This window comes from Colletotrichum fioriniae (genome assembly GCF_027942845.1).
Source record: "Colletotrichum fioriniae strain IMI 355084 chromosome Unknown scaffold_4, whole genome shotgun sequence".
Lineage (NCBI taxonomy): Eukaryota > Fungi > Ascomycota > Sordariomycetes > Glomerellales > Glomerellaceae > Colletotrichum > Colletotrichum fioriniae.
The window spans coordinates 275,630-288,477 of record NW_027076840.1 but is presented as its reverse complement, the minus strand read 5'-3'; the positions used below and the strand labels follow the sequence as shown (position 1 = coordinate 288,477).

The following is a 12,848-nucleotide window of genomic DNA, read 5'->3' as shown; positions in this document are numbered from 1 at the left end:
CCACGCTCCAACTTGGAGGGTTCAAGGCCAAGGAAAGAACTGCACCGTGACATTTGACGCAAGTGTGCGAATCCATTCCCGCTGGTTCTGGTTGCCCTTCCACTCCAAAGGGTCCAAGCATCATGACTCCATGAGATGGAGACTTGGAGCATTGGAAAAACTCTGTCTTGAGGAGCTCGGTCTCTTGCCGGAGTGTCTCCGAATGATGCCAATTGACAAACTGCGAGTCCACCCTCCAAGATGTAAGGCATCTACCTCTCTATCATTGCTTGACATGCAGTCAGCTTCACAAGTGGTGTTCAGGGTCCAACAGCTCGATCTACGATTCAGTATTCTATTGGGCCAGATGGGAATAAGGTCACACACACATATAGGGCGACGCCTTTGAGTTTGGGGGCCACCGGTGCTTGTTTGCATTGTCTTGGCTACACATAGGCAGTTTCTCTACTGTGTACTTTGAAGGTAAGCTGAGATGGCCAAGTTTGTCCTTGCTTTTTTGCCTTGTTCCTCCTTCCCTCTAGGTTGTCAATTGTCTCGCCTCGCCTCGCCTCGCCTCATATCTCTCCGCTCCTTCCTCCTTGAAGCATTGCTCCAGCCTGCTTGCTGCGTCAACGGAGACTACCTACTTGCCTCATAGGTAGGTACCAAAGTATGGATGGGTACATGCCTTCCAACTTACAGAGCAGGTACCTATGGAGGTACTCGGAAATGTACCCCCTGGTCTCCTTACCCGAAATCTTTTGCAACCACGACTATACAAAGCCGCCGCGCCAAAATTTTGACGGCACTGTCAACATGGGATTCTCCAAACTTTTCGATTTTTTTCAGACCTCCACTTGCATTACGTCCCCCCCACTGCCCTTGGAGGTGTCACTCTCCTCTCCAGCAGGCCTGATCCCTTCATCTATGCCAATTGGCAAGCCGAAAGCCTGTAGCGGCAGCATTTTTCCTTCTCCCGCAACGATCTCGAATGCTTGTGGCAAAAAGGTCTGTCTCAAGCTTGTTGGGAAGCTTTCTTACCGCAGTCAGTCACTCGTCAAGCCATTGTCCAATCTCATCGTTTCTTTCACCCAGAGATACCTCTTCGGCGCCAACCCCGATAGCCCGAGTCATCGCCCGAACCCTGTGCCTGAGCAGCAGGACCCTTACCCGTCCACCGCAACCACCTGGGTCCAATCAATCGTGGCAAGTCTAGTGCAGCTATCTAGACTTGTGACAGCCGGAAGTTCCTCTCCGGGCCAAGTATGTGGTTGTTACCTGTATCCATCCTGCACTTACATCTCTGGCAATTTGGCCGAGATCCAATCATTCACCGGCCCATCATAGTATGCTTCGAATGGGTTTGCCAGGAACGCGGGACCGCCGGAGGTGAAATTCAACCAAGAAAGCAGAGAATATCCACGGCGCACGCCGTCCAAGGATGCGAGGATGCTGAACTGCCGTTTGACACCAGAGAAACCGCGCGGCCGAGTATTGCGGCTTGCCGGTCGGGGTTTCGCCACAACTGACCAAGGCTCCAGCTTGACCGGCGCCGATCCTTTACCCCATCCGCACCGAGATCTGCGTTGCATGTGGCACGCATCCTCCGAGAATCGTCACTGCTACCACATTATGATCCGGGGGTGAGATCATGGCACGCATGGCTAGAACCCGTCGAAGCAGTAACAATGAGGGTCCTCTTTGCACCCCGACCCCGGAAACGTGCCACCCGAAGTGCCATGCGTGTGGCGTACCATGGTCAATAACCTATCCGGACACGATACGGTCTTCTCCTGATGGCCAGGCACTGCAGGTGCGCTTGCGCGAGCCGTCAATGTCTTGAGAAGAGAATGCCCAAATTGCCGAGCGCATCAGACATTTGAAGGCCTGACCGACTTACAGCGTCATTGACGACCAGCACCAAGAACGCCAGACGCCCAGTCGCACAGATACACGGTACCTCGCCGCGACAGCACGGCGCCCTGTCTTCAGCCGCTAAGGCTGGTCTGGCAGCTTTCTCCGCGGCTAGTCTACCGTCGTGGGACTAAATGAGTTAGCTAATGCAGTCTACTGTGGCCCGGGGCAGATGAAAGGAGAACGGTATTCGACCGAGAGACTAATAAAGTCGCTGCGTTCTGCATCATCTTGGCGCGGCATTACCTCATTCACTCGTTGGAGTGGCACCAGTTGTTGGTTTGAAGTCCGTCACTCAAAGACGGCGCAGCGGCATATCCCATGTCAATGACAACGCGCAGCAGCCTCAAACGATGATCAGCCCAAGACGCTGCTAACAAGGCGGCTCAAACTTCAGCAGTCCCTCTCGCCAACGTTCTAGCTGAGGCACTTGGATACTTGATCAGTCGCCGCGGCTGCATGAGGAGAAGCAGCCATTCGAGACGTGGGCATACGGGTGACATCGCCTTGACATATAATTCGACCCTCGGACGTAGGACACGCAAGCGTGGTCTTCTACGTTAAAAGTCGAAGCCTCGTTTCTTCGCAACCAGAACCAGATTTCGCTTAGTGCAGTCTGGCCGATAGCTTACATCGTCAGTGCTTGTTCGGTTCAAAATGCCCGAGCTACAGAGGCTGTCGTCCAAAGCTACTGAGTTCTACGCTTGGGTGGCTTGTCAATGGACCTCGACTTGAATTGACGACTTTGACAGTTTCGTGCATCGCCATCTGACTACCTGGGTCTCGACCGTGCGCCACGGTGGCGACGCACAATCTGTCGCTTCAAAGGTTTGTGTGCGATATCGTTCGCCAGGTGTTCCATGTCAACAAGCCTAGCGCCTAGCAAACTTGAGACTCACCAGCTGCGCAGTGAAAGACTTGATTTCGTTGGAGGAGCTGTCTCCGAGGCCCTGGACGATGATGCTACTGTGTGCAACCACATCAACGACCCTTGCCGTTGCAAGCCACACTCCAGATGCAACATCAGCCACGTCTAGCCCAAATACGTAACGATTATCTGTACATCCCATGCACGTTTGACGACGATTGACGACGATTTACATCAGCCATTTGATGTTTCGATATAAACTCATCTCAACTAGAAATGGCAATGTGTCTGACGTAATCCTGGGTAATGGCTATTCTTGAGATGGCAAATCCCCTGATTTACCGACAATTAGCCAAATACCCTCTCGAATACCGTCATATCGGCATCCTCTCCACAATCGGCATGGACCGAAGATAAGATGCTTTTTCCCGTCTTGGGGTGACACGCCTCTATCCAAGCTCAAGCCCGTTCAGGTCGTAATAAGACGAAATATTCCCTGTAATGCTCATCGGCAATGCAACAAGGGTTCAGCTCTCCAGGCCTGCGACGTACTGGCCCATGGTCCGTCCCTTCTTCACCACCGGAGGATCAGCATACGTCTCCAGTGGCAAACAGACCACCTGTTTCGTTAGAAGCTGAGATTTTCGGCGGTGCCTGGTGGCTTTGTAGGTGGTGGTGGGGTTTTGAGGATACCTTTGGACAGTAAGCTTCCGACGACGATCGCATCTCGAAACTCTCTGGGCCCATAGCGGCATTGCGTCTGAAGAGGAGAAGCTTATGCTAGATTACGAATCAGTTGTTCGACGTTAGCTGTCAATAGCCCGCCTTCCAGCCCTAGGCGGTCCCGTAGTACAGTCGTACAGTAAAGTAGCTCGAGAATCCAATAACCTTGTATCGTACAATTGTGGCAATGACAGGCAAGAAATGCAGAGAGCTCCTCTACTCGGATAGCCTCCCCGATAGCCCTGGCGGGGGTCAGGTGGTCGCAAGGCCGGGGGCAGGGTGAAAAGCTGCAGTCTTGCTTCGTTTAGGCTACCAATGAGACCCCGTATAATAGCTTCTCGATGAAAGGCATGTCCGTCGTTATCCAGCATCATCCGCCAAGCTATTCGGTGCTCGCGGTTCTGGCTCATTTAGCCCCTGGCAAAGGCTCCAATCTCCAGGATTTTCAGGAGGCCCCTTTGATACGGTTGACCTGGACCTGCCGCTGCCCCCGTGATAGCTCACTCGGGTCGTCTAAGACCGTTTCGCTACCGATATACCGGATTACACAGGCTGGGGAAGGGCTCTAGCCGGCTTCCCTTGGCGTGGCTGTGCTGTCTCTAGAGACACACTCACAGATAGACACCTAGATGACAGCCAGACAGATGCAAAAGCCAGGCCCTACCAGGCGGTTATCTCAAACGGGGCGGGCGCCGAGCACGCGGTATTTTGCCACTTGCTCCAACTATCCGTCCGCGATCCTCCTCCTTCCCAAAGAGCCTCCGCTGCCTTCGTGCCTCGTTCCCTCGCTAACTCGGTCCAGCCCGTACCCGTAGTCTGACAGGAACGGGGCGGCCCAACGTCCAATACCCGTCCGCGATGTCCTTCCCTTTCTTTTCTGCCCGTCCTCGCTTGCTGCGCTTAGTGCCGTTTTCTGGAACCTGCCCCTGGACTTGGATCTGGAACCTCTGGGGCCTGGGGCTCACCTATGACAAGCCGTTTGGAAGAGCTCGATTTCCTCGGGACGACCAGCTTACCAAGTACGGCTGGCAGTGCGAGAAAGAAAAGGGGAGGATGCTGCATGCCTAGAAACACAGCTTTACCGCGCAAAAAAACGGAAGAGGAGTTACTACACCTAATTCGCTGGCGCCACGGAAGCAAGTCTTACAGAGTATAGCACCAGATTTCACCCAACGTCAAGTGATGATGATGGGGGAGGGCTCTCCAAAGGGGGAAGTTGGAAAATTGAAGCATCCGACCCGTTCATTCCGTATTCGTACTCGTCCCTGTTAGTCTTCCTCCCCCTTGGTCTATGGCCTAGTGCATGCCGCGGAGCTGTGTGGCATCACATGCAGCAGAAAAGGGGTCAAAGACCATCGGTTCGTCCTGGGGAACCGATGCGTCCTGCGAGGCGAAATGAGATATCCCTGCCTGCATGCCTCCATTTCCTCCATGCTTGTCTCGGGGCAGAGCCAACGACCTACCAGATCTCCCAGATGGCCTCGCAGCTTGAGATTCAAAGGGGAACTGCTGCATGAGTTGCAAATGGACTTTGGTTTGCTGTGAATACGCAGGCTTAAGATTGAACCGCATAAGATGGTTGATCAGCTGAACAAGTGCCTCTTTGGCATTGCTACCTGTCTGTAGTGTACAACGCCCCCAACCGCAACTCTTTCCCAGAACCCCATCATTCCCTTAGTCCTTCTTCAAGGGGAGAAGGACCTCCTCGATGCCGTTCTTGGTAATGACCATCATTTGCAGGTGGTCACCGACCTCAATGTGTCTCTCGACCGCTCCGTCGAACGCATCCTTGACCAGAATCTCCGCCTCCTTGCGCTCCAGGGGAACGCGGGGACGCTCCTGCAGCTCGTGGCCCACACCGCTGCCCGGCACGTACTGGTTCTTGAAGTTGACCTGGTTGTCGAGGAATGGTGTGATCAAGCTGGCAGCGGCACCACCAGCGCGGGACTGCTCTCTCTCGTAACTTCCGACGGGGTCGTAGGAGAAGACGGCGCCGACGCCCTCCTCGTCGAGGCCGCCGAGGATGGCGTAGACGTAGTAGGGGAAGAAGCGCTTCTGGTAAAGGATCGTCGAGAGACGCTTCGCGCAGGCTGTGACGCTCATGGGCTTGCCGTGGCGGTAGCGGTAGATCTTGCAAATGGTGTCGAGGCGGTCCTTGAGGGCCTCGCCGTCGGCAGCGAAACCGACGACGGAGAGCATGATTGTCGCATCTTCTTGTGTTGAGGTGGTGCCGCCGATCTTAAAGACCTTGGGTGTGTATCTGGAGTTGATGCTGTAGCCCGAAGTGCTACGGGTGTCGCCGGCTACGATGGCGAAGTCGGCGCCGGCGATGGCGAGGGTTGAACCGCCATTGTCCGTGTAGCTGTAGCACAGGGTAGGTTAGCCTTTGGGAACGATGAGAGGGTCGAGGGAAGCTTCGTACGGGTTGAAGCGGTGCTGCCTGAACTCGCCATTGGCGGTCTTGGGGGCCTCGGAGAAGGAGTAGTTGGGCCCGTTCATCAGGGGATTTTGGCTGAACATAGCCATGGCTGCGGTATCTGAAGAGAAATAAAGGTTATTCGTTATCGTTCGTGATGGAAATGCCGGTCGTCAAATGGGTGGTTATCGTCAATTCGATGAGGTTCGTTCGTTGGTGGGGTTGGGTTGATGGGACGTCGTCGCTTTGATTGAGGTTCAAGGCTGCTACTGCTGAGTGCTCCGGTGCACGCGTCAAGCTGGCAGCCTTGCTGGGTGGGTGGTGGTGGTGGTGGTGGTTGGCAGGGGTAGCTAGCTCACCTGATGACTAAGGCAGAAGAGCTCTGGAATGGCAGGTGCTGTGCAGGGATGTGGCTGCTCTCAGATGGGAAATTTGGGGGAGGCTTGCAGACACCACTAAAGACAAGGTATCGTCACTGTGCAGCTGCTAGCAATTAGACGCGAATTCCAAGGAAAACCTCACCATCGTGAAATGCTTCCATAAATCACGAAAAATACCAAATCCCTTGCATTATCGACCAAACCTCCCGCTACGGGGTCTAGAGCCCTGGAACTTCGTCAAGATGACCCGCGACATTCGGCAGCGGGCGCTGGAGAAGATCGCGTCGCTCTCTGCTGCCAGCTCGCGTACATCGTTCGACCGCTCTGATCTCGACCGATTGTGCAAGGCAACCCAGGCCGCTGGGAAGGGAGTCAATGGTTATTCTGGAAAGCAGAACTCTTCATCTCTCGGGAGATGTCCCATGGTAGTGCACTTCTCAACATAAGCTATGCGATTGGTATCGTTGTGTTTCGTAGTGAGCGATGGCTAACAAGCCCCCTATTTCTGTAGACAATTCGCGAATTCGAGGTCCTCCTATCGCTATGCAAAGCCGCACCCGCTATTCAGACGAGCCAGAGCGCCCAGAAGCTCGCCCATCAATTGATTCCCTATGTTCTGGAGGCCCACGTCCAAGTGTTTGTTCCGTCGCCCTTCTTCCGAAAGGTCGAGCCATCACCGACGGAGGCACTGGCATTCCACGTCACGGCCGCGCTGCTGTCCCTCGGCTCCCACTACGATGATCTGCACGAGATGATTTCCGACAACATCTGGGCATTTGTCAATGCCTGCGATCATGCGGCGGATCACACTGTACCCCCTCAAGCGGACGATGAAGACCCGAACTTGGAAGACGCTATCAGGACAGCTACGATTGCAGTCTCGCTGCTTGGCTTCCTTGATGCGGCATCGGCCCAAGCAGACTTCTGGAGGGCTGGAGGTAGACTGGCACTGGTTCAGCGGTTCAGAGATATCCTCTCAGAGTCGTTCTTGGTTGCTGTCGAGACGGCTTTTTCTACCATCAGGAACTCACAGTCCTCGGACCGCCATGCCAGGGAGTGGAAGAGATACTTGCGCCACTACTCTGCTGCTGGACGACCCCTTGGAGCTATCTTACTTCAAAGAAGTTACATGTGGCTCCTTGTCTCTGGCACCTCACTCTTGGTCACCGACGCATCCCTCTTGCGCGGCACCCACATCCTCGACCTGCTCATGTCAGGCGATGGGGCATTCAGACCAGGTTCTCCACGCAGTCCCGATGCGGACTACCGGTCTCTCGACATGTACACCACGGTAGCTGTTGATCAGATGAACTATCTTGAAGCTGGCGAAGACTACCTCAAGCTTGGGTCCTCTTGGCAGCAGAGACTGGCATTTGCAGTGAAATCGGCAGCTCTCATCAGCTATCTCAATTGCTCGCTCATGAACGAGGATGTTGCAGACGTCGATGTCTTGATTAACTGGCTGGAGGAGACTCTTGCAGACCCTCTCCAAATGGCGGATGAAAACCTGGCGGCAACTGTCTTGAGATCAATTGCCTTGGTCTGCAAGATTTCCAGGGGATACGCTGCGACCGCTAGTAGACTGCTGCCTCGATTCATTGTGCAGAGCGCGCCCAACGCTCGCACTGTTGCGGTCGCCTCTAAGAGTCTGGCGTTTGTTCTGCAGCTCCTTTCTCATGACGCCGTCATCACAACTCTTTACACCTTGGGCAACGTTCTCAGTCCTGGCTCCGATAGATCCATGACGAACGGCACCAATGGTGATCTCGCCGTGGACGCTGCTGCTACGTTGTACCCTAATCGCCATTCAACTGGCAGCAGCATCTCCTTAGCCATCACCGGCGAGGAAGAAACCGCGATGGTGTATGGCAACGTCGTTCAGGCCATCTGTGGCATTGCTACTGCTTGTAATGACGAGAAGATCACAGCCTTGGCGCAGTCCATGCTGCTTCAGAAAATCGACAAGGTCAATAGCAGTGTCGATGCTCAAATCGTCAGTGGTGCTGCCGCTCTCGCGTTGAAGGGCGGACAGCTTGAATTCCGATCGCTGTTGAAGGTGTTCTCTAGAATTTGTCATATTGGAGTTGTCGGCCACAAGGACTTCCTTTTGGTTGCTGTGAGTGCATCCTTACCAATCGTCTTTCAGATTATCCAAATCTAACAATCACTAGGTCATGAAGGCGCGTACATATATCTCAGCGAACCTCCACCGTGGATCTCCCCTTTATGATATTTACTGGGAGCATCTGTTGGAGAGCATCATTTCCATGGGCGACGTTCACCAGTCGAACCATACCAAGGAGGCCGATGTCCAGCTGGCTGCCCGAGAGATTGCGGAGCTGCTGCATCCCTTGGCTGTCTTCATGTCCACCAACGATCTGGCATTCAATACTATTACTGATGACGAGTCGCACTCAATGATCAGAGATGCTTGGTTCAACATTGTCGTCCACGGCTTCACTACGCAGACCGACATGGGCAAGACCTATCTCGATGAGCTTCGAATTATGGCCGTTCATTCGCCCCCTCTGGTTGCCGAACAACGAGGGGAACAAATTGAGAGTGACATCGAGCTTAATACCGTTCTGCGTCGAGGCATGAGCTCCGACAGAGAGTCGCTGCAGAAGAGACATCTCACTGAGCTGATTCCTAACAAGGCTACAGAAATCAAGGGACTAAGTTACCGCAAGGTGATCTTCTTGCACGCCGCTTACTTGGTTGAGAGTCTTCGAGCGGATGCTGGAGATTGTACCAAGGCTCTGTCGTACTTCTTAGAGCCCAGCATGCGTAGAGGAGAGGTCAGCAGTACTATGGAGGGCATTGCTGCCGCTGTAGTGGACAAGTATCTGCGCAAGACTCTGGGCGGTACGGACGCTACTTTCTCTGCCCAGTATGCTGCCGCACAGCTCGTTGCCATCTTCTGTGGCTGCTGCCATCGGATCGAGCGAGTTCAGCAAGCGGCCTTTACTTGTGCGGACCGCATCATCACCCAGGTTCCTTCTGCTCTCTGCCACAGATCATCGCTCTTCGCCTTGCTGGAGCTCCTTTCTCTGATGTGGTCGAGCTGCTTGGAAGCTGAAACAGATTTGTACGCACCGCGATCCAAATTCACCTCCAGTCTCGGAGACGTGTCTGTCGAGCTATCCGACGATTACACATTCCGCCGCCATACCCTGGACGTTCTGAACCGCAGAGCCAAGCAATGGGTTTCGAGCGTTATCAGCATAGCACCCCTCGATATCAAGGGTCTTCTCCAGACGTACTTATCCGAGTTCGACGACGAAGGAGCATATGGCCACATCTCTTTGGGTCGCTCCTTTGCTATCGAGCTTGGCTCTCTCATGCCGTCAACCGACCAAAGACTGCAGTCTCTCGATCGGGTCGGAGAATGCAGCATCAACACTGGATCTGACTTCGTTGCCCAGTACACCACTCGTCAAGAGTACCGATATGGCGAGACGCTACCCGAACGCGGCAACGAACTTGTGAACTTCATGCAATTGAACCGTAGAGCGTCTTTCTTGCAGTCGTCAGGATCGAGTGCTAGCGATAGTGCGAACGCCGCCACCGCTCTGGCGCATGTTGAAGCCCGCATCAAGAGCAAGAAGACCACCGCTCTTAACGAAGTCCGCGATATCCTGCGCAGAGCTGCAGCCCTGCTTTGCCGCAGCAATCGCGATGAATCCGCTGTTGCACATTACCTTGTTAGCATCCCCTTCGCCATGTTCACAAAGCAGTCTATCAAGCTGGGTGTTTCCTTGTGGTTGGGCGTGATGAACGAGAATCCACGCCTTGAGCCTAGACTTCTTACTGAAATTGCTCAACAATGGGAGGCGACCATTCAGAGCGGTCTCGGGCTGTTTAGTCATGCCATGTCGTAAGTCATCTGACCCCTTTTCTTCAACGCGACTAACAGATTTCCAGGCACCCAGACCCTTTCTTCCTGAAGGAAGAGTTCGCGCCCAGTGATCTTGAGGCCTTAGCCAAGCGCAAGCAGCAGGTGCACAACCTGCTGTCACCCCACATGAGGCTGTTGCAATTCTTCGCTAGCCACTTTAATGCCACCCGCTTGGGTAGCCCGGATGTCCAGCGAGTCTTCCTGCGCATGCTGGATGTCACTCTGGATGCTGTGCGATCATCGACGCCTCACCCGATGGCACGAGAACTGCGGTTTCAGATCGTATTGTTCGGACTGAAGGTGCTGCATGTCTGTACCACCATTGGCGCCATCGCCCAATGGCGATTCAAGGAAAAGATCTTGTCTGCCGCACTCAGCTGGTTCCGTTACGCTCCAAGATGGTCCTTCGGTAGCAACATCCTGCAGCTGAAGACGGAACTTCGTCTTTTGACCGACATCGTGGCGGCATTGAAGCATGTTGCATTCATCGGAGCAAACGCTGCAGACACGATCAAGTCCCTGCAGGCCAAGGAGCAACTTCTCGTTTTCCTACTTGAGAGCGAACAAACGCGTTTGTCGGTGTGGGTTCACCCACTCGGCGAGCCCACCAAGGCTCACGGACAAGCTAACAAGGCTGCTATCGAGGTACGTGGTGACTTTTGCAATTCGGGAATGTTACTAACAATGAGTGCAGACTGCCCTCGCACCCCTCATTCGTGTAGCCTGGGCCGAGGACCCGTCTATTGCTGTTGAACTGGTCACTCGATTCCCCTATCCCCGTGTCCAACGCGAGGTGAGATGGCTATTGATCAACTTCCCGCAGAAGGCCATCTCCGAGCCGGAGGGTCTCCCTATTCTTCTGGGTGGCTCTTTGCCCAACGACGTGAGCTTCCAATTGAAGGTATGTGACATCCATGGCTTCCTGTAGTGAGATACTGACCATCGTAGTACCTGTTGTTTTGGTCGCCGGTGAACCCGATCACGGCTGCCACGTATTTCCTGCCTGCGTATCGGAACCATCCGTTCCTTATCCAGTACGCAATGAGGGCAATGGAAAGCCACTCCAGCGATGTGACTTTCTTCTACGTCCCTCAAATTGTGCAGACGCTGCGCTACGACGCACTGGGCTACGTGGAACGATACATCCTAGAGACCGCTCAGTTTTCGCAGCTGTTCGCGCATCAGATCATCTGGAACATGAAGGCGAACGCCTACAAGGATGACGATGCAACTATCGTGAGTTGGACAAGAGCCTGTGGTTACGTGCGACGCTAACAACGTAATAGCCTGACGCAATCAAGCCTACCCTCGACAAGGTTATGGAGAAGATGATTGCCAGCTTTTCTGATGTGGACAGGACTTTCTACGAGCGAGAGTTCGCCTTCTTCGACGAGGTCACTGACATTTCGGGTAAATTGAAGCCATATGTCGGCCGACCCAAGCCAGAGAAGGCACAGAAGATCGAGGAGGAACTGCGCAAGATCAAGGTGGAGATTGGCGTCTACCTTCCGAGTAACCCTGATGGTGTCGTGATTGGCATCGATCGCAAGTCCGGCAAGCCTCTCCAGAGTCACGCCAAGGCGCCCTACATGGCAACGTTCCGCATCAAGAAGAACAAGGGCAGCCTGGAGGATGTCAATGATATGCTCGAGGATGTTCACAAGAAGGACTCGCCGCCGGCGCAGGAAAATACCATTGAAGTGTGGCAGTCTGCCATTTTCAAGGTCGGCGATGACTGCAGACAGGACGTGCTTGCCCTGCAGATGATTGCGGCGTTCCGAGGCATCTTCCACAACGTCGGCCTAGATGTCTACGTCAACCCATACCGCGTCACGGCCACGGCTCCTGGTTGCGGTGTCATTGACGTACTGCCCAACTCCGTCTCTCGCGACATGCTCGGCCGTGAGGCCGTCAATGGTCTCTACGATTACTTCATCTCAAAGTACGGCAACGAGGACTCACTCCGCTTCCAGCAGGCCCGCAGCAACTTTGTCAAGAGCATGGCCGCCTACTCCATCATCTCCTTCCTTCTGCAGTTCAAGGACAGACACAACGGAAACATCATGATTGACGACGCGGGCCACATTCTGCACATTGACTTTGGCTTCTGCTTCGACATCGCGCCGGGAGGCATTAAATTCGAGCGCGCGCCCTTCAAGCTGACGACGGAGATGCTGGCCGTCATGGGCGGCAGCCCGCACCACCAGGCCTTCAAGTGGTTCGAGGAACTGTGCGTAAAGGCCTTCCTCGCGTCCCGCCAGCACTGCGAGAAGCTCAGCCAGATCGTGCTGCTCATGATGGACTCTGGCCTGCCGTGCTTCAAGCCCGAGAGCGTGCAGCACTTCAAGGAGCGCTTCGTGCTGGAGCGCAGCGAGCGCGAGGCGGCAGACTTTGTCAAGGACCTCATTCGCAGGAGCGCAAACAGCTACTCGACCGGTGTCTATGACCAGTTCCAGCTGCTTACCAACGGCATTCCCTACTAATCTGGGCTTACCCATGAGATTGTGCGTGGCGGGAGGAGGCTTGGGGGACAAGAAAGAGGAAGAAGACGGAAAGTGGGAAGGATTCTTGTTTAGTTTCTTATTTTGTTCATGGCCCGTTGTTAAATTCGTCGTTGCCGCCTCTATAATTTCCTAATCCTGGCTTGAGATATTGTACACGGTTCCTCGC

At 54.2% G+C, this 12,848-nt stretch overlaps 2 protein-coding genes across 2 annotated transcripts; one reads left to right on the top strand and one right to left on the bottom strand.

Annotated features, from left to right (window-relative positions):
• Nucleotides 1-5,158: 5,158 nt before the first annotated feature.
• On the bottom strand, nt 5,159-6,010 carry PRE7 (Proteasome subunit beta type-6; the record flags this gene model as incomplete). Its single annotated transcript, XM_053188010.2, has 2 exons — nt 5,159-5,846; nt 5,907-6,010. 2 exons carry the CDS (start codon nt 6,008-6,010, stop codon nt 5,159-5,161), a joined length of 792 nt encoding a protein of 263 aa, XP_053053972.1.
• A 512-nt stretch (nt 6,011-6,522) lies between these two features.
• STT4 (phosphatidylinositol-4- kinase) lies at nt 6,523-12,661 on the top strand (the record flags this gene model as incomplete). Its single annotated transcript, XM_065756981.1, has 7 exons — nt 6,523-6,705; nt 6,792-8,396; nt 8,452-10,157; nt 10,205-10,823; nt 10,873-11,079; nt 11,127-11,414; nt 11,465-12,661. The coding sequence occupies 7 exons, from the start codon at nt 6,523-6,525 to the stop codon at nt 12,659-12,661; spliced, it is 5,805 nt and encodes a 1,934-aa protein (XP_065614194.1).
• Between the last annotated feature and the right edge of the window lie 187 nt (nt 12,662-12,848).